A 20,671-nucleotide genomic window follows, 5' to 3' on the forward strand; every position below is an offset into this window, starting at 1 on the left:
GGTACAACCCAGCGTCAGGTCAAAGCCCAGTGCCTTCACCTCCTCGCAATCCCCTCCCGTACCTGAGAAAATGCCCCGATTAGGTCAATGACACGGTGGGATGACCCCCCTCCTCTCGCTGCGCCCCGCAGACAACTATCCTTGCTGACAAACGAGCTGCTCTAAAGCCCAGGACTTCACCCCCTGCCTGCAGATGGGTTTCGGAGCTGTAAGCGGAGACGCGTGGGGATTGAAGTGGCATTTGTTGAGCGAGGCCACCCTGTCCCGCGGGACCGGCCGGCTCAGAGCTGGGCTCGGAGGGGTGAGGATGAGGGGAGAAACCCAATACCCCTCTTGGCTCAGTCATGGCTTAATTTAGAGCACAAGGGCTCTGCTAAAGCGTTTTTCCATTTAAAGCCAAACCTCATTCCTTTTGTCACGCACGGGGCGAGGGCCCTGTGCCTTGCAGGGCAGTAGCAGCTGCCGGCCGCGACCGCCGCAGGGGTTGGCAAAGCAGTTTCCAACTGAGCTTCCCTTTGCCACCAGCTTTCTTCACCCGAATGAAGGACCAAATTCTGTCTCCTCCTCGCACCTCCGTCCTTTCTGGAGTCTTGGGGAGGGCACGAGCCACCCACAGCCCCAGTCGATGGCTCTAAACTGGAGCCGTTGCAGTGGCATCGGCTTTGACCTGCTGGCTGATCCTTCACCACTCGGCCGAGCGGAGCCCAGGGCAGGCAGAGCTCACCTCTGTCGATATCGTCTATATTTAACTGCGCTAATGCAACTTAATTCACATTACAGCCAGCTTGGAAAGCTGCACTCTTGCGATGCCCGCTCTTCGGAGGACGTCTCGCAACAGGGCTGAAAGGAAAACGGTGGCGATTCATCAAAGGGCATTTATTCCCGGCAGTTCAGTTGTACTTTTAAAATTGGATGCATCTGTCAGGTGCTTTATAGCTGCTCTGAGGAAGTGCTCTGCCCAGCTCCAGGGTAGGAGGCAACCTTTGGCTCAGCCCAAGTGTTTGGAGGACTCATATCCTGAGCATAAATTGCCTAACACCTGGCCAAATCCTAACGAGGAGTGCCCACACCCTCAAATACTTGCAGCAAAATTAACCTTACGCTGATCTTTGCAGCTTAACTGTATCCACCAGCCTGCGCAGCGGTGCCGAGCGTCGTTGCCACCAGCTTGTCACCACCATTAGCTACGTTGAGGGACCGAAAATACTCAGAGCTTATCAAAAAGCGGCCTGTGACATGACTTTATACGGGATGAAGGCTGTCCCAGCGAGGTAGTGCTGGGTACTCACACCACTTTTATCTAGCGAAGAAAGGCGTAACGATGACTGGCTGCAAACTGAAACCAGAGAAATTAAAATGAGAATCGAAGCATGGGATTTTAATGGACTGGTAACTATCCAGGAGGACAAACTTCCAAGGAAAGCAGGGGGTTGTGGAGGTTTCAGATCAAGCCCAGCTACATCCCTAAAAGAAATGTTGTAGCTCCTCAAGCATGCTGGAGATTCTCTGGCTGAGGCCCAGTGATACGGGTTTTTGCAGGCAGTGAGAAAAATATTTTCAGTTTTTATTCTCTGAGTGATGGGCTGGGGGACACGGGGCTGCTGCAGCCAGCTGAACCAGGGCCGCTGCTTCCAACATCTGACGGGGCCCCCCAACATCCACTGCAAGAAAATTGCTGTCATGCCTTGAAAACTGGGAATCAGTTGCTACAAGAGTCAGAAATTGAAGGCAGGTCACTCTGTGGAAGTGCAGAGGGAATTTATTTCAGAACTAAGGTGAAAACTGAGATGATCTGGACAATTTGGCCTGCCTTCAGACCCCCCCCTCCACTCCTCTGTGATGGGAGACAATGCACATTTCCATGAGAAACAGTTACTTACAGGTACAGGCTCTCTAAATAAACTATTTTACAGTGTCTTAGTTCCTTCTTTGTCAAGGTGTCAGGTGGTGCTCTGTGTGCGTGCAGAAAAAAAAGAGAAAATGCTTCTGTGCGACCCCAAACAAGCATATGTTTAAAGAAACGGGTGTTGCAGCACTTGAGAAGAGGTTTGCACCATGTGCTAGCGAGCCAAATGTGTTCTGTGATATACAGCGCTCCCAGTTTCTTATCTGCATTTCATGGGTTGATTCACAGCCGCCCCAGGAAGAACTTTGCTGGAGAGCAGTATGATCTTCATCGCTTCGTCACGGGACCGGGGACAAATGCTGACCATGTCTTCGAAAGGACAGCAGATTGCCTCTCCTGTACTTAGGTGAAAATACTATTGATTCAAGCTTCTGTGTAAGCGAAATCAGAATCTCCAGCTGCAAGCTACCAGTCTGCATTTAGCAACCACCGCATAGCAAAATCTCCACACCTCTGCCACAGCTCAGGCAGCTTTTCAAAGGGATCTGCTCACTGCTACAGGTCCTTAAAATACCAGAGATGGGCTGATTCCTTCTCTTTGGTCTGCTCACTCTACTCCATGCTGCAACATCAGCAGGATGGAGCTGAACAGAAACAAATAAAACTTGGATGAGGCTGTGTCTGTGTCTGGATCCAGGATTTATGATCCCTCAAATTGTCGGGAGGAGAGGATTGTGCGTTGCAAGATGCCTTTTCCTCTGACGCTACCGACGGGGTGAGCAGGAGGAATTTGGCAATGAACCATTTTGGTCCCGCTTTTTGTGAGAGACACCCCCGATGGCTTTGTAGAGCTGCAGGCCAGCGCTGGGGAAGCGGAGCAGGACTCGTTAGCACAGGGAGGGTTAACTCTCAGGTGCGGAGCTTATCCTCAGCTCCGTGACCTCCTCCATCAGGAACTCCATGAACTGTTTGAAAGGAGACATCTCTGAAACTAAGCAGGAAAAAGACAGGGACACCACCACCCTCACCACATCTCGAGTAACTCCTGCTCTGCTCTTTTTCACTCTGCCTTAGCTCAGCACAAGTGGACTGAGGACACAGTCCCCATGCTGGGGAAGCGAGCGGCGGTTTGCCTGTCCACAAATCCACTCTGCGCTGGTGGTGGCTGAGGTTAAAGTCTGACCGACTTCACCCTCACAAAAAGAGACTGACAAAGCAAAGCAGAAAAATAAGAGCTTTCAAGACTTTCAACCAAGAAACAAAGCAGCACTATACAAAAATGACTAGCTCTCCATTTGCTTGTAATCCCCAAGGCTAACTCTCTGCAGGCAGGCTGCATGTTAATGCCTTATTAGCTTGCGCTTGGTGTTCTCGCCATGCTGCAAGAGAAAGGACAGAGATGCAATGGTTTGCAGCATCTCCAAAAGTCCCACAACTACTGCAGAGAGGTCCTGCGTTTTGCTAGCATTTCTTTCTAGCAAGAACAAGATCTGCCTGATGGATAAATGCAGAAAACCAGAAATAGGGAATTTGTAACCTGGATGGCAAGTTTTGTATGGAATGAGCTGGATTTAAGGTAGGTCTGACTGATTGCAGGGGTAATCTGCACAGTCTACCTTTTCAGTGGAAACTCCACTGAGTTTCAGAAAACTCTGCTGCCAATATGTTCAGGCAAAGACAGGGGATGGAATGGTGAGTGGAGCCCCCCCTAAATTCACTTGCAGATATTCACAGGCCAGGCTAATCCACTCCCTCAGCACTTAAGTACTAAAGAGACAGGCAGGTATCAGCGTGCTGATAAAAACAGAACCCGTTTTGTTCCTGGCATGACTTTGGAAGGGTGCTGGCATAACTTTTGAACAGCAAATTCCTTCATGAGCTGATAAAGGCAGCAGCATATTGAATATCGAGACCTCTCAAGGAAAAAATCTGTTGAAATTAGGGAGGTTTTGCCCAAAATCACACTGCAGAATTGCACCTTCCTAAACTGCACCAACTTATGGCATGTGCGGTCTGAGAGCCAGCTGCTTGCTAACTCTTACAGACAGAATTTGCTGACATGCAAAACCTTCACTCTTTTTTGTATTTCTTCTCCATATCTCATCCTGTTCTGCAAATGCTAAAGAAATGACATGATCCAAGGCTGCAAAACTACACTGCCACTGCATTTCAATTCATGGGCACGATGCCAGGGCTCTCTCCCTGCTTTGCAGACCAAAGGACTCTGAGTATCTTGCTTAGCTCTTCTTTCTGCTGCTGAATGGCCTGTAAAAAGATCTCCTTCACTTGGTCCATTGTGTCTTGATACAGTTTAAAGTCTTCTTCTTTCTTTCTCACAGTAGTCTCCAAAGCGGCCTTCAGAGCTTCATTCTCATCCAGCTGGATCATAAGGCTATGAGGAAACAAAAGGAAAACCGTCATCTGAGCTGTGGAGCTTCAAAGCAAACTAAAACACTGCTTCAGCTCTGAGGAAGAAAACAGTGAAACACATGCTCTCTGGTAATTTTATGACAGGCGTGAGAAAGAGCAGACTTAACACTTGTTCCTTCTCTCTTTGAGATAGAAAAGAGTATTAGATGACCAAGATACTTTTTAGATCTGTTTTGTTACAGACTGTAATTTTATTTTCACTAATAAGCTTGCAATCAACGCATAAGGAAGGAAAAAAAAAAAAGAAAAAGGTGTCTTCCTTGCAGATGTTTTGTGTTGCTTAACATTTGCATTACCTTAACATTTCTGGGTATATGTACAATTATTAAAATATTTGTATAAGAATGACATAGACAAGTTCCAACTAGAGGATCTGTGATTTCTACGGAGTTTGCTGAGTTTTATTTTCAGAGGAGCAGGTGCAGGTACTATCACTGCTGAGAGGACAGCAATGAATTTTAGCTACTGCAGGTTAACGCAGCAAGGAGGAAAGGAAACCATACCTTGTGCTCAGCTCCTCTATCTGCGATTCTAGAGGCAACTTGGAGAGCTGGGCTGCAGAGAGCTCCTTCCTGTCACTCACATTCAAGGTGAGTCTTGAATGACTTGCAGACTGACCTGCAGATTTAATTACAAAATGGAGTTTTAGTAAAACAAGTAACCAGTTTTACTTGGTAGCACACTGAGTAAATCTCAGGGAACAGTGAATAAATACTGAGGAATCTGTTAAGTTCTATGTATATCCATGAAGATACTGTAAATATATAGGACAGACTTTCAGTTTAATGTCGTTTCAGCAAAATGAAAACATGATGAGTTTGCATTTCAGGGCTACATGCAGTAATATGTGTGCCTACCTATTTAAAGAAGAAAAAAAAAAATCATCCAAAATATTTAAGTGGCCAAAAGAATAGCTGATAGAAACAGCAGGAAAGGATTATTTTGATCTTTGCAACAACTGTTGCTTCCTAAATGCCTGTGATAAAGTTGTGTGTGACACACGCTGAAACAGCTTTTGTAAAGCACTTTGATCCTCACCATAAACACAACAGAGGTTAATGCAGTAAAGCACTTCAATGCGTACTTCAAACTCAGGTTCCAAATCAGGAATGCTTTCCTAAATAAAGGCCTACGCAAAACATGCAGCATTGCTCCTCTCATTTCAAAGGGACACAAAAAAATTTTCAGGGTTGTTGAGAAAATATAATTCAAATCTACTACTGGGACTGGAGAAGCGAAACCCTGTGACCGACCAGTGAATCCCTACAATAGAAGAAGGCTCAGAACAGAACAGGCAGGGATGATGTGCTCAGGAAGCTCAGAAAGGAACATAGGAAGTGGCCACAGCTATTGTAGAGGATGCTGAACTTAACCCAACACCAAGGAGACTGGAGAGGGTCTTTGCTGTAGATAAACGGCTGAATCAGTTAGGTAAACGTCAATGGCCTTCTCTAAAGTAATCAAGAGAAAGTACTACTGACCCTGAGCCAGCCAGACCAATGTGAGGAAAGTGTATATGCCCAACACAGAGTATAAAAATCAAAAAAACAGCAAAATGAACTTTGAAGAAAACAACAGGCTTGAGCTGGCTTCAACCCACATACTCCTTCCCAGCAAGTGGGGACACCCAGCGTCATGACAGTGAGCATCTAGGCCGGTCATGGGAGTAACACTTGTGTTGTGATTCAAGTGTACGTTGCCATTGCTGTATTGTGCTTCTCCTGTGATTTCAGTACATTGCTGTATCACCTCTCTAAATTAAAATCCCACATAACATCAAATATCTTCAAATAAGTAAATTTGGTATTAAAACACTAAATCCTCCTTATCTGGAATATCTAAAAGAACCTGGTCAGAGAGTATTGGTCAGACAAAAACATATGAGAAGAAAAGGCTATGTTCTGTAACCAAGAAATGCTTTTGATCTTGAGGTTGTGTCTTACAGGACTGAGGAGAACCTGCTGTTACTTACCTGTTCTCCTCTGGGATTATTCTTTGCTAATTAGAAATTTGGATATGACAGAAAAAAACCCAAAAGCATGAATAATTTTAAAACATAACTGGGTTGTTTCTAGCTGCACAGCATCATTATCTACTTCCCTTGAATTGGAGAGATTAGAAACATTAGATTAGCAATTAGATCAGCTCTCTCAAATTTTGCACTTTCAGAAAGAAAAGAAAATATTATGTTAATTAGCAGGTTCTCTAGTCTGTTTTATATTCAAGCTTTTCATTCCTTCTTATTTCCTCAACTATCTGGCATGAAAGCATTTAGATAACCTATATGCTCTGCTGAAGAGGTATATTACAGGCTTGTAGACCTGTTTCTTGTACAAACTCCAGAGAGTTTTGGCACATCACAAGCGGCTGAGCTCTGTTCAAAGAAGGGTGGTGAAACAGATTGTTACCTACTCATCTTATGGACCTAGAGAGGATTTCTTCTTATTAGTCTTACTGCCAATCCTTTTCTACATTTCCTTTTAGTCCTTAAGCAGACAAGACTAATGAACTAAATATTTAGTAAGAAGGAACCTGTCACACTGGTAAGAACAGCGTGCTTCCTCCTGTGATGAAATGCCAATGTCCCGGAGGTGACTAACCAAATTGTCACTACAGCACAACAACTTGACCAAAAAGGCTCAGGACCTGGAGAGTTTATCACTGTATCTCTCTGAGGTTGCAAAGGAAATCTAAGTGGAGCACATGTATGATAACAGAGCAATGCATCAACACTTGACACTACCAGGTTGTATAAAAGTCTGAGCACTTAAAAATTCAGTTAAATTCTCCTCTAGAGGACAGCACCAAAATGTTCCCATACTATTTAAGGCACGGAGTCAGTAAAAAGTGTAACACTGAGAGCTGTATTCCCACAACTCTCACCTGGCTACCACCTGTTCCTACACACCCCCTGATTTCTTCTTCTGGGCATCTGAAGAACCACATGAGGGCTCCAAAGCCTCCCACCTCCAAATCCTCCTCGGAATCACAAAGGGCATCCCAGGATACCACTTCTGTGAGGTCCAGCACTGCTCTCTTATCGAGCTGAATATCCTACATCCTAAAGGCCAAAGGCTGCAGCGCTTTGTTTCTAAGTACTAGGTTTCTGTGAGGATCTAAGTTTTTCTGCATTACTTTTTCTGCTGTCAGGCTCTCAGTTAGTAGAGGTAAGACAGCTCTAAAAACCAGTGCTCGCAGAAAACCACATGAGAATGAGTTAGTGTTGGCCGGAGCCCTTTCTGACACAACAGTTCTGCTCTAAGGAACGGATCCATATTTTACAGACAGGAGTAGGTTTGAAGCAATCATTCAGTACCCATCCAGGATAAAGGCTTCTCTGAATCCTACTTCCTTGTACCTAATGCTCTCTGTACGCTGGACGGGTGAAGGGCAGAGGTCCTGAACACCATGTAAATGTTTCACTGGAGACCCTAGCTCTCCTGTATGAATCAAGATCAAGTGAACAACAACATGCGATTTCTCGCATCACGGTCCTGCTCCAGAGAGAACTTATTGTCAAACATGCATAAACCCAAGAGCACTATGATGAGAGATGCAAAGAAATGCAATGCAGTTACAGTAGCGTTTCTTACCTCAGCCTGACCCACACCCAAGGAGAAACAAGACACCAGTGTAAGTGGAAAAGGAGGTGACTGCTTATACAGGTCATAGTGCTCAGTACAGGTCAGCTCTAAGGTGATGAGGTAGTGCTGGATGGAGTCATGATGGAAAGCCATGCCACGCATCTGCTGAGCTGCAGGGCAGTCCCCCTACAGCCCAAGATCCTGTATTTCAGCGTGGGGCAGGCCAAGAGCTTGTACAAGGTCTCTGATGAGGCTTGTGACCTCTCTAATCACTGTAACTCAGCCTGACAGCATCCTAGTATTTGCCAAATTGAAATTCCTATTCCTACTGTTCATATCCTGGCATTTAAAGTCTTTTTACTTTATGAAAATACATATTAAAAGGGAAACCACTGGAAAAGTTTCCTTAAGAATATGTGCCATTTTATTGGTTTAGACACTTTACAGAATCAGAGTCCTTAAGCAATAAAAGGATCTGATCAAGGAAATAAAAATTTAACATCCACCATGAATTCTTCTCCTTTAACTACGCTAGTGAGGCTTTCATATTTATAGCAGGAGATTATCATGTTCATGGGATAATAAATTACACCAGATCTAATTACTTCATCACCAGCAATAGTTTTTCATAGACACTGACAGGCCTTAAATTGGGATGCGTCCTTTAATTCTGCTCTTAACCTTCAGATGAATCTCTCAGGCAGAAGTGCAAAGGGAACACAGCAGTAGGCATGGTGGCAACACAGAGCAGTGTCAAGTTTTTTCTATGGACCGCCATCCCACAAAAACAACATATTGGAAAAGTCCTGGTCTCACTTAAAACTGTGGCAAAATCCTCTTGAACTAAGGAGGGCCAGATTTTCACCTTCTGTATCAGTCCACTGGTCTGAGTAGATCCAAATCGTCGTGCGTAAGGTCAAGCATTTGTGTAGGTTTGATAGATAGGAGTCCAAATGTCGTTGCTGTCTATTACGAGGGACGTAGTTGTAGAGAAGTGCTCCACCTCACCTGTTTTGCTCCTCAGAGGAGGTTTCTGTGCACTTGTGTTCCTCCCTGGATCCATTTGCAGTTTTTCAAGCTGCTGTTCCAAAATGACACATCGTCGCCGCTCTTCCTGAAGCCTCTTCTCAGCTTCCAAGACTTTATTGCTGCCTTCCTCCACTCTGATAGGCAAAAAAAGCTAGTTCAGCTTATTTATGTCATGACTATTAAGCATCAGTCAGTCTTGATACTGAATCCTGCTTCATGCTGCATAGCTCCCAACAGAGGGAAAAGGAGAATTTTCCATGCATCCAAAGGCAGAAATCTCAGTGCAATTGTTCCAGATGACATCCTCCAAATTTGCAAACCAAAATTAACTAATGAGTACAGTTGGAAATAATGGGTTCATTAATGGAGGTTGCCTAGATCCCTTAACACTGGCTACTTGTGTGAATTTACCACTCAGATGGGCAGGCAAGCTGCAGATTGCTGAAGAGAGATCTTTTATTACAAGAATAATAAAATGCATTTTTTTAAACACACTGGGAAAATTTGGAAGGAAAATAGTTTATAAAAACGCTGTCTAGCATTTAGCTGTTTTGCGTCAGTTATCTGCAAGTAAGAAAAGAAACTTGATGTTGCTTTTAATAAACTTGGCCATTAGACAGTGAGTGGAAAAGAAAGTGATGGTTCACTCTGCAGTAGAGAATGGAAGAGCAAAGGACCTCGCTATTCACCCTGCACAACGTCGTAGAGAAAATGAACTACAAAAATGTGATGTGTGTCCACAGATGCAGTCAGTGGGGCATCTCGTGTGGGGCAACGCCTGATAGCAAATGATTTAAAGGAGTTTAAAGCTAGAGAGAAAACAGAATTGATTCACTGTATTGTATAGTGCAGAATAAAATAATTTCTTTCTTGACCCCACGGGTAATAGCTGATTAATCCCTGAATCAAAAGACTTGATTAGTCTTATTTCCCTCCTAGCTGGCAAAACTAAAAAAATATTACAATATAATAAAATTATATCACTATCTTAAAAATCTAGCTACAGGCAAGACTCTGACCTCCTGTGGCAGTGAATTACCAGGCTGGTGACATGCTATGAGAAATTACATTTCTCTCAGTGGTTCTGAATTCACTAAACTTTAATTTGACCAGGTGTTCCACTAGCATCCATGTTAGACAAACAGTGGAGTTAAAATGACAAGACTAGTCAGCTTTTATTAAAACTTCTGCCAATATGAATACCTTAAAACTAAACTGTGCCTCTAGCTCTTCCCCTTCCCCCAGCAGGGCCCAATCCTACAAACCATTTACAACGGAGTTTCTTCTGATAGTATATTCTCTGCAGTGAGTCACTGTGAAACACAGCCCTAAATTCTGGCAGCCGCTGTAGAAAAATCCCACTCATGTAACCATTCCCAGTGCTCTTCTCTTAAACATTAAATGTGTCACTTGAGCTTTGCTGACCCACACTCTGACGGGGCAAGAGAAGAGGAGGAACGTCTGATTTTTTTTACATATATTCATGTTGAAATACGACTGGATGCTATATTATCCTGAGGTCTTCCAAGAGTTATCGCACACAATCTCACAAAATTTACTTTACCTGCAGGAGCTCTTGATAAATGTGTGGTAAATGTGCAGCTGCTGAATCATCAGACTACGGTACATTTTACAACTGTGCATTTCGTTGACTCCGTGTTCTTCACTATGCCGTATTTGCGATGGCCCCATTTCAGCTATCACTCACACCTCCATCCTTATCTAATTGCAGAGCTCTAGTAAAGTCACTGGGCTTGAAAACATGAATAAGATTCTCCCAGTGTGTATTTCCAGGATTTAGCCCTTAAAAGCACCTTTACCGCAGTTAAAAAAAAATAAATGTATTCTTCTGACTGTGATTACGGGACAAAAGTTAGACAAGTGAGAAATGATAGCTATTGTAAAATAAAGCAAGCAAGCAAATAGCACCTATTGTATTCAAAAGCACACAGACAAAAGTATATCTTCCTACAAGCTGGAATACAGATTTGGGAATCAAAAAATACCCATTTTCTAACCGGGAAAAAGAGCAGTAGCTGAAAGGTGTCCAAAGAGAAAAGACTTTGCTTTCCCTGCCCTCCGAAAACATAGTTAGCTTTTAACATTATCTCAAATAGAATTGAATAGTAGAAAAAAAAAAATCACCACTATGCTTTAGTTAAACCAGAAGAAATTCATTCAGAAGAGGATACAGTGACGCTTAAAAGAATGTGAAAAGCTTTTGGAACAGAAGTCAGATTATAACTGTAATTACAGTATTTACTACTGATGAATAATGTTGCTGCCTAAATAACACCATACACATATAAATACACTAATTCTAGTTTTATCTAGGTGCAGCAAGCTTGAAGATGACTCCATTTTTTCTGGCCTTTGTTCTAAAAGAATAATAATAATAAAAAATGAATCACCAACTAGGCAGGGAAATTGAGCAGAAAAAAATTTAAAAGCCCCTATTTAAGGAAAGGATCACACTGGCAGCGTATGGCGTACTGTACTGCATGCTATAGACTCTCACACGTCTCAAGTGCTCCTTAATCGCAGCATCCCACAAAGGATACTGGCAAAATCAACCACTACCTTTTCTGCAGCACAGTGACCAGTTCCAGGAGCCTGTCTCTCTCCACTTCAGCAGCCTGGCAGAGAGCCTTGTGCTCTGTGATCTGTGTCTGCAGCACTTTCAAATCCGGGCTGTCAGTGCCAGCAAGCCTAAAAGCAGCAGAAGCATAGAGAGTCTGTTTCCCATTTCACAAATGAAAGAAATGAAACAAAGACAGGATTTGAAAAACATATCAAAATACACTTGTCTGAAGACTAATCTGGAATGCAGAGCCAGGCTCACTACCTCCCCCCAGCATCAATCTCTATACTGCAATAAATGGAACAGAAATATTTGGAACTAAAGACACCGTGAGTTTCATTAGAAAGGTCTTTTCCTTTACAAGGATGCTCTCCCTTCCCATCACTCCTCAAAACAAACTTCCACCTCTGATCAATTCGTTATCACTGACTGTCCTCCCGTTGCTACTGCCAAAGTAAAAGAAGCCTATATGTGGATTCTCCGAAGTGCTACGCTAAGCTATTAAATGGCATGCTATTGATTTTCTCCCACTGAAAGGCTTCAGGCAGCACTAGTACAACGGTCGTTCTTGTGCCTAATATGTGATGAAAGGAAGGGACAGCTTTCCCATGTATCCCATTATTATGTACTTCGTTACTTCTCTGACGTCTCTGCACAGGAGTATTCAGGAATATCCGCTTTAGAGCAAAACGGAGGTGAAATCTGGGTGATTGGGGTGAAAATCGAAAAATGGGATTTATGTGGCATAAAACTAGCAATCAATTAAAAAATTAAGATAGTAAGAAGACACTAGAGCCTGTGTCAGAGCTCTTTGGCAGTTATTAGGTAGAAAGGATGGCGAAAGAAACTGTTCATTACAGAAACAAGGCAGACAAGGATAAGGCTTGCCAGCAGCTTGCGGAGAGGGGCAGGAAACCTCCCTTGTTCATGATGAAGTTTATATACGTACCTTCCAGGTGGGATGTTATTACTGAGAAGAGAAGGCTCAGTAGCTGCCGACTCTACAAGCGTATGGCCCAGCTTGGACACTGTGCTGAGAGGAAGAAAGCTTTGTTAGGCACTGAGCTCTATGGAGGGAAGTCCGCCAAGAACTCCGGTCATTTTCCAATGTCTGTGTTTATTGCTGCTTTGTAGGGAAAAGACTCCCAGAGCCTCCTAAGTGGGTATCACACAGGCTCTGCATACACAATAGCTCAGTTTGCTCCCTGACTTCAAAACACACTGTAAAAACACCTCGCGTCTCCAATGTACAAAAACTACAGCTCAGTGTTTGGGCTCTGTGCTTCTGGGGATATTTTGCTGGCATTCCAGACCAGCAGTGTGGAGCTCCATGTCACAGAGCAGCCACACAACAACTCGTGAGCAGGAACAGCTCTCGACCCTGCTTGGCTCGAGCTGAGCATGCAGCCACACAAGCAGCTGCCGCTGCTGCTGCTGTTTCCTCGCCGGCACTGCCTTGGACCCTTGCACTCTCACCTTGCACCTTCACCAACTAGGGTGAGAGACAAGTGCAGGTTACTGTGTTTGTCTGATGGTGTCTGCATGTTGAATGTTTTCATAACCAATGGAACTCCTGTTCTGCAACAAGGTACACAGCTTTTATTTCTAATGCTTTTTAAAAATACAGTTTATATAGTTTTCTGAACCCTTCTACTTTGAAGAGACCCTCAGGAAGATCTGTCAGGCTTACCGTTGTAAAAGGATTCGACTGATAACACTAGACTATCATTCCATGGATGAGGTTTAAGCACAATGATATGTGTGCTTGGGACGTAAAATTCTAGTGTGTGTTTGTTTTCTGAATTTGAGCTCAGCTGCCTAAAGGCAAGTCCCTGTAGACCTAGCCCATGTTTCCTTGTTTTAGGCTGCAGCTAACAGAGGATAAAGCCTTAATATTGTGGAACAGGCAGAGCTGCCTTCTAGCCTAGGAGTGGTTAATCCTAAAATCAAGTTAAGGTTGATAATGACAGAAGTGGCCCAGTCTAAAAATGCAGATTTTTACTTCGACATCTCCAAGGGGCTTTAGTTCCTATTTATAGCATTTTTCATTTCATCTTTCCTGATAGGAAAAGATGATTCACTAAAGTAAAACGGAATAGAGAGTTCATCAGCACATTAAAGTTAATGGAATGAGTGAGCCCTGCTGACCAAGTTATTAACAGCTCTTGCAGTTTTCAGACTCATTCATTGCCCACCTGACACGTCAGCTATTTTCATGACAGAGCTATGTTAGCCACGTATACAAGCAATAATTTATGCATTGCACTTAGTGGCTTCTGCAAAGCCATTACCCAACCTCATTTTCCTGCTTGCCTTCCTACTTACCATCAGCAGACATATGCAGTAAAAAAGTGGATAAAATATAGATTTGCTCCATGAGAGCACAACTTCTGCAGAGTTAGAAGTGGAAGAATAAAGTCAGTCAGAAGGGTGTAACAATGGAGATGCTGAAACTTTCAAGTTAAGGATGGTTTAACTCTGACTTGAAAACCCTGTGAACTTTTCTTAAATTTTGTAGTAATGCTCTACTTAGACTCAGCGATGCATCTGACAATTTTAAAGCCAAACTCAGTGTCTAAAGTAATGTTGTACATGCGTTAAAATTACATAGAAGAAATCAGATGCAACTTTAACTTGATGAAAAATTTCCTCCTTCCTCAGAAGACCAGTCTCAAATCCTCGCTGTCAATTAGACCATGAACTCTTTAGCAACAAAACCAGCATTTTAACAGGGAAGGATATAACTTGCTCTGGTATTATGGTCCCTTTACACAGCCAGAGTGCCCCAGAGTCACACCAGTGTAAGCAAAACTCAGATTTACTGCTGTATTAATATTAGTGTAATTTAGATGGTCCTCAGTGAGGCTTTAAAAAGAGTGTTTGTTAAGAACAAATGATGCGGTGTGTTTTCAACATTTCTGCAAGTAAATCCTACTCAAAGCACATCTATTGATTTAAATAATGCGCCAGTGATTTAGTGCTTACCTAAAATGGTGTTATGTATTAATTCGCTACCCTGCTTTCAGAAGTCTGCTCATTAGAAGCCCCGTTTCTCATAAGAGGGAAGAATCACAGGCACTTAAGCTAACCACATAAACATTATGTGAGCTGGAGAAAGAATTAGCTGCACTACCATCATGCCAAATGTAGTAATGTCTGCAAGTCTGTATATCTTTCTCTGTTCCAGGACAAAAGTCCAAGAGATAATACGATTAGAGATTCCCATATACTGTAAACAGGCTGCCACAGCTGTTGGCACATAGAACTTGTGGTTTGATACAATTGTCTGGGAAAACCATGCTTCTGAATAACTCATAACGATTTTAAACATTGACATTAGGGTCTTCTTACCGAGCAGATCCAATCCTTCCAACCTGATTGCTGTCTGATGCCAGAGGCTTAAGCAGAGTAAAACCTGCATCTTCTGAGTGCTCAGAAGGTGGTGTATCAGCATCTCCTGAACTGTCCCCTTGATGAGCAGCTTTCTTCTGTTAATGGTGGAGCAGGTTATAAAACCAATTACACAGTTCAAAGGAAAATAGCTGCATCAATGCCTAATCAGCAGCTTACGATAATTGCTACAAGCATGCCAGAAATTTTGATTTACAGGACCTCCTCAGAAACTTTTCTTTAGCTCTATCCATTGCAGGATGAAAACAAAGCAAAATTCAGTAAAATCGCAGTTTCATATGAAATCACAGGGTGCGCACAGTGTTGCTAGAGAACCCACAGCACAGCACCATCACTACCACTGCCAGGACAGTTGGTCTGTGTCCCTAACCCACGTTTTATCTTGGGTTCAGTGCTCTAGCCCCTGTTATGAGGTACCTGACAGATTCGCAATCTCACCATAGCCCTACAAGGGTTTTTTATCAATGGGAATTAGATGCCTAAATACTCTTAACAAAACCTGACTGTAAGACACCAGACCGCACAAGAAGCCTTTGGCAGGTTAGTGGACTGCCTCTCAACTCCTACGCCTGTGCTCTGGCAATAGTATCATCTTCCCTCTGTCAGTTTGCAACGCTAGGCCATAGAAGTTGAAAACATTTTTAACGTACTAGCCCATAAGGGGCCAGCCTTCCCAATTCTTTCATCTGTACAATGAAATTTCCATATACCTGAGGCCCATCAGGCTCAGATCCATAGCTTGGAGATCTGAGGAAGTTTCTGAAGTGGTTTACAGTGGGAGATGAGAATAACTTACCCTTGCTGTCAGTCATGTGACAGTGCTGTCATAGAGCCACATGTGGATGCGATTGATATTTGTTTTCCACTGCTTAAACAGCTTAAAGAAAAGTTATGTACAAACAGGAAAGAAACTTAAGTGTTACAAGAGAGAATTCCTGCTTTATCATTCCATCAGGAGAGACTGTCAGTAGGACAGGTATTAGTGTCTCAAGCTAGCAACCATCTTAGATAATGAGGGAGAAGGAAGTGGAAGAGCAGATCTAAAATTATTACAAAGTGTGCTCCTCTAGCTAATTTCTTTGGACTGTCTACCTGAAGTGTGAGTTGCCCAATTTCTTCTTCCAGCTCTTTAACCTTTGCTTCTCGTTCAGCCACCATCTGTCTGAGCTGCTCTATCAGGCAGTTTTGTTTCTGAACCTCGCTGTTCAAGTGCTGCCCTAGCATCTGCTGGGACTCCTTGTTCTTCTCGTCCTGCTGGCTCAGGTGCTTTAAGATCTCCTGCATTTGCTTCTGCTGGCTCTGATAAAATAGACACAATGAGTGAGATATTCACTTTTGTACACAATACCGAGACAAATACTGACTTAGGGATGCTAGGGCAAGCCACTGCCCTGCCAAACCTATTCCTTGGTGTAAGCACACTGATGTAATTAGCGCTACTTCAAGAATTTGTTTCGTCATGTTTTAAGCGTGAGATCACCTTGTCTTGTTCTCAGCATTTATCCATTGAAAGGACTGCACAGCACATCTACTTGCAATGCCCAGACACACATGGCCGGGTAAGGACAGCCTGTCTCCACTGGCCCCTGCTGATCATATCAAGACTTTAGTGACTCGATGGTGCAAGTAGAAAAGACCTGAGCAACTGAGAGGTTCAGTTTGCTGGCAGCTTTGCTCCAGAGTGTAGCAGAAAAGAAAGCAAGAACGGCTGGCCTTCAACAAAGAAGGTGACTTTTTCCTAAATTGGAGAAAAGTAAAGATTTCAATATGCTTTTTGTGAAATTAGAACACAACCAGAGTGTGTGATAGTGACATTAAAAGATGAGGGTAGTATGAGATGGGAGCCGTGAGGCTAGGCTGTTTTACCAGCAAGTTTTGGAGTTTTTCTCACACTGACAAATCTAATACTTTTCAGAAGGTTGCTTTGTCAGGCCAACAAACTGCAAGCAAGGTGCTGCTTTGATGTAAAGGATAAAACACGTTAACCATTCCTTCCCCTGGGAAACTCGCATCTTTCTGTAATAAATGTAGTGAGAATGCTCAGACAGTCACAAAAGTGACAACTGTAATTTGGCTGCTCTGATGGTCAGTGCCCATATTCCCCACGGCTGCCTGGTGTGCAGAAAGGTGAATGAGCTTAGTCATGAGCATGTCTTAGCTAAAACCTACATACAGAAGCAAGGAAATGTAAGTGATTTGAAACTTGTAAGCAGCTGGATCAGGAAAAATCCTACTAAGAAGTGGCATATTTTCTAGTATATTATTATTATCATCATCATCATCATTAGTATTGTGATTGGGGAAGACTATTTAGAACCATGGCAGGACAAAGGGATCCTGTAAGACCATGACAGCAGCCGTTTATTTCAGCATAATTGCATCTTGAGTCTCTGCTAATACTCTTGGTTTTGAACGGGCCAAAGCTGCTGCAAGTGAATGTCCACATGGTTTAGTACTCATGGTTCAGCTTGCGTGTTTTGGGCTGTGTAACACAAAAAATTAAAGTGCAAGATTGCAGAAATTCTCAGAAAAAAAAAAAAGTAGCAATGGAGCTGAAAGCAGAATGGAGAATACAGTACAGCTTCACGGGTCAGGAATAAAGCTCTTCCTCTACTACTAGACAATCCTATTTCAAACCCTCTGCAAAATGTTTCTTACAACACTTGCAGCTTAGAGCCACTTGACTGCAACTGTGTCACGGCTGGTGCTGTCTTACAGCCTTTCCATGATCTGATCCAAAATGAAGGGCTCTAGCTGACTAGGAAACCTCTGGCTGTCACGGTTTGATTCATCAGGCCCCTGTATACCCTAAGGTTCTCTATGTCATTAAATGACATCATGTTTCATCACTTATAGAAAGAGGGCTGGTCTGCAGGGGCTGGGACGAACAGTAATAGTCAGACTGTACCAGTAAGGCGTCTATGAGCTCATCGTCGTGTTTTCCTTTCTCCAGCAAGGTTATGATCTGTCCCTTCAGGGTTTTCACTTCGCTGCACAGTACTTTGTTCCTGGCTTTTGATGCATCAAGCTTTTTTTTCACTTCCTCATGACTTTTTTGGAGAGCATCATGTTCCCCAGTGAGCTTCTGCAGTGATGCAAACACATCATAGGTAATGACAGTTACAGCCTATCACCAACCCTCAGGTTCTTTGCTGAGCTGAAGAAATCACACATTTTTGGATTGATAGAATCCAAAAAATGGAAGTGGCATTCTGTATCATCCCTAAGTAAGTACAAATTATAAATGCTACTACTCATTGCCTACTTGCCAGCACCAAAAAAAGTCTATCATCTGTTCAGGAACACAAATGGACTAGGTTGATTCAGTATTTGCCAGGAAGCAAATGATAATTTTGTGTTGAAATCCAATTCTGTATGCTTCTGCTTTTTCATTTGCCTCATCATTCTCCATGGGGAAACTCTCTTCCTTCCAGATACAGGGTGGTGATGCCACTCTATCTACAAGCTGTCCTTGGCATACGCTGCCTCCTGCGCCATGCCGTTACCTAGATGACACTGTCCAGGGAGCACGCTAACAGTGAAGCAGTAAGGGACAAGTACAGGGGAAGTTATTGTGAATGGAGCCTGAAACACAAAGGCGGAAGCGGAACCACACAGATTACAGTTTCTGAGGAAAGCCTTCCCTGTGCTGCATGCCTGTAGCTATAAATCTTCTTTTTCATTCCCACGGCCAAGAGTGAAAGGGGTGTATCGCCCCATTGCTCGTTCTGTTGCACGGTTAAATTGTGGAGAGGAAAGCAGCAGCTAATCAAGCTCTGGGATGGTGCCAGATGGCCTCTACAGGAGTGAACACAGGGAAGGAGCACAGGGAGAGGTGCTGTGCTAACCTGAATATGTGTAGCTGACCCCCAGTACCATGTTTCTTGCAGACACAGGCCTACGTGTCCTTTCCACCTCGAGGTTTACTACATGTGCCACTAGCTATAGCCTCTCTCAACCCCTGAACACTGGATGTCTGTTTATTTTTGTAGCAACTACATGTAATAGATGGAGGGTACCACCCATTTTCAGAATGCCCCTTAAGAGGGCACCTGGTGTAATTCTCAACTTTATTCTGGTCAAATGTAGACGTCCATAGCCACACAGATATATGAGGTGCGAGGGGAAAGCTTGTATTTAATATTGCATGAGGAATGCACATCTGGCCACAGGGTTAGAGGGGTGCTACAGAGCTTGGATGCAGCTGCAGCAGGGCTTCTTTCTGCATGTGCGTTCCGTATAAACCAGTACCAGCACTGCAGCCCAGGGCCTCTCTCTCTCTTTCTATCACAGTTGTCAGGTAGCCACACTGCAGGTCAAGTGGATGCAAATGACACATGAATCATACAGCAGAGGGGAAGACCAAATCTTGTGTTGCAGAAGTATGCCTGGCCACGCAAGAGTGCAATACAGAAAACAAGCATGGAAGCTTTTTGCTCAGTCTGTGTGGCAGAACTTCCTCCAGCAGATCAGGTGGGTTTCTGAAATTGTCTCCTGGTAGGGTGTGACATACACCCTGAAGGTAAGGCAAGTTATTACACAATATATACTCAAACAGGACTCTCTCAGCTCACAGTTTTTTACCTCCAAGGTTTCTTTCTTTTCTTTTTCCAAGCTGCGAATCTTCAGTAAGTTCTTCTCTTGGGCTGACAACTTCCTTGGACCAGTAAGTGCCAGCAATTCCTCATCAATCTCACTTAGTGATGTTCTGGTCTTGTTTTGACGCAACTGATTCTCCAGCTCTCGAACCTAGGGGACAATAATGACAACTCATCCAGAGTCTTTACTGGGAGTACAGTGGTCCAGCATCAAAGAGGACATAACCAAAGGCAGCTCAGAGTGTAGCATCATATTACTTCTTGACATTATTGTGGTTAACTAACACAGAGCAGTGTCTGTTCTTTCAAATATGCATTAGTTAGCTGCTAACAAACATGCAGATCTCTAGGACATCTGTGCAGGGACGAGATATGACTCCAGACCTACAGGAGACTCAGAACACACGGGAGATCTGTGCCTTATTGGAGCCACATGTGGAGGCCAGCAGACACTCCAAAGCATCTTGAACGCTGCTAAACACACGTGTGGGCAACAGAATAATACCTTAGATCTCCTCTAAAAGGGCAGACACACACTCACCTATATACACTTAAGCATCTCAGTCCACAACATAAACATCTAAGGCACAGCTCACTAGCCTGACCATAGGTACGTAGTGCTGCTTTAGATGCCCTGGGATACTGGAGATGCATATAACGCAGGATCTACAAGACATCCATACTCCTCTAGAGAGATAACCAGAGGTCAAAGAGACACCCTACGGTATCTCAGCTGGCGTTAGACACCTATGTGTGGGCAAGTGAACTCAGCCCCTGCATCTCAGCTATTCACTACAGACTTCTTTTACAGTCACTAGATGGAAAACGGCACTGCTGCAGCACAGTTCCTCTGCCCTGCGCTGGAGGTATCTTCTAAGCTAAGATGCACGTACCTCACTTTTGATCCAGTGAGTGTATTTACAAGATCCCCGCTGACTACAGAAGGGGCCTGAGGAGACTGGCTCAGAAAAGAAATTTCTACATTACAGTAGAGTATAGTATGTACAGTTTTCAGATGAATCCCAGGCAGGGGGTCTAACAGAAGAAAAACATAATTTGCTCAAGGGAAAGTAGAGGTTAACAATTTCAGTCAATCAGAGTGCAAAAATCACAGGTTTTTGGCATATAATTAAACAGTGGAAAAATAGGAAAAATATATATCAAATTACCTGAGAGAAGTTTTAAGATGCTG

The 20,671-nt window shown here is 43.5% G+C and overlaps 1 protein-coding gene across 7 annotated transcripts in view; it reads right to left on the bottom strand.

Moving 5' to 3' along the window:
* Nucleotides 1-861: 861 nt before the first annotated feature.
* The window catches only part of CCDC13 (coiled-coil domain containing 13), a 35,798-nt gene continuing 15,988 nt past the window's right edge, over nt 862-20,671 (bottom strand). For 3 of the 7 annotated variants that reach the window (XM_075746827.1, XM_075746828.1, XM_075746829.1), the window contains exons 8-16: nt 19,466-19,630; nt 17,790-17,966; nt 15,974-16,180; nt 14,822-14,958; nt 12,420-12,503; nt 11,470-11,598; nt 8,869-9,023; nt 4,780-4,894; nt 862-4,238 (exon numbers count right to left, since the gene is read on the bottom strand). In XM_075746827.1, coding sequence (XP_075602942.1) covers nt 4,016-4,238; nt 4,780-4,894; nt 8,869-9,023; nt 11,470-11,598; nt 12,420-12,503; nt 14,822-14,958; nt 15,974-16,180; nt 17,790-17,966; nt 19,466-19,630 — 1,392 coding nt within the window. In that variant the 3' untranslated portion in view covers nt 862-4,015. The remainder of the gene's footprint in view (nt 4,239-4,779; nt 4,895-8,868; nt 9,024-11,469; nt 11,599-12,419; nt 12,504-14,821; nt 14,959-15,973; nt 16,181-17,789; nt 17,967-19,465; nt 19,631-20,671) is intronic. The other 4 variants (XM_075746831.1, XM_075746832.1, XM_075746830.1 and 1 more) reach the window with 4 other exon arrangements.

The sequence above is a fragment of the Balearica regulorum genome, chromosome 2 (genome assembly GCF_011004875.1).
Source record: "Balearica regulorum gibbericeps isolate bBalReg1 chromosome 2, bBalReg1.pri, whole genome shotgun sequence".
Taxonomy (NCBI): domain Eukaryota; kingdom Metazoa; phylum Chordata; class Aves; order Gruiformes; family Gruidae; genus Balearica; species Balearica regulorum.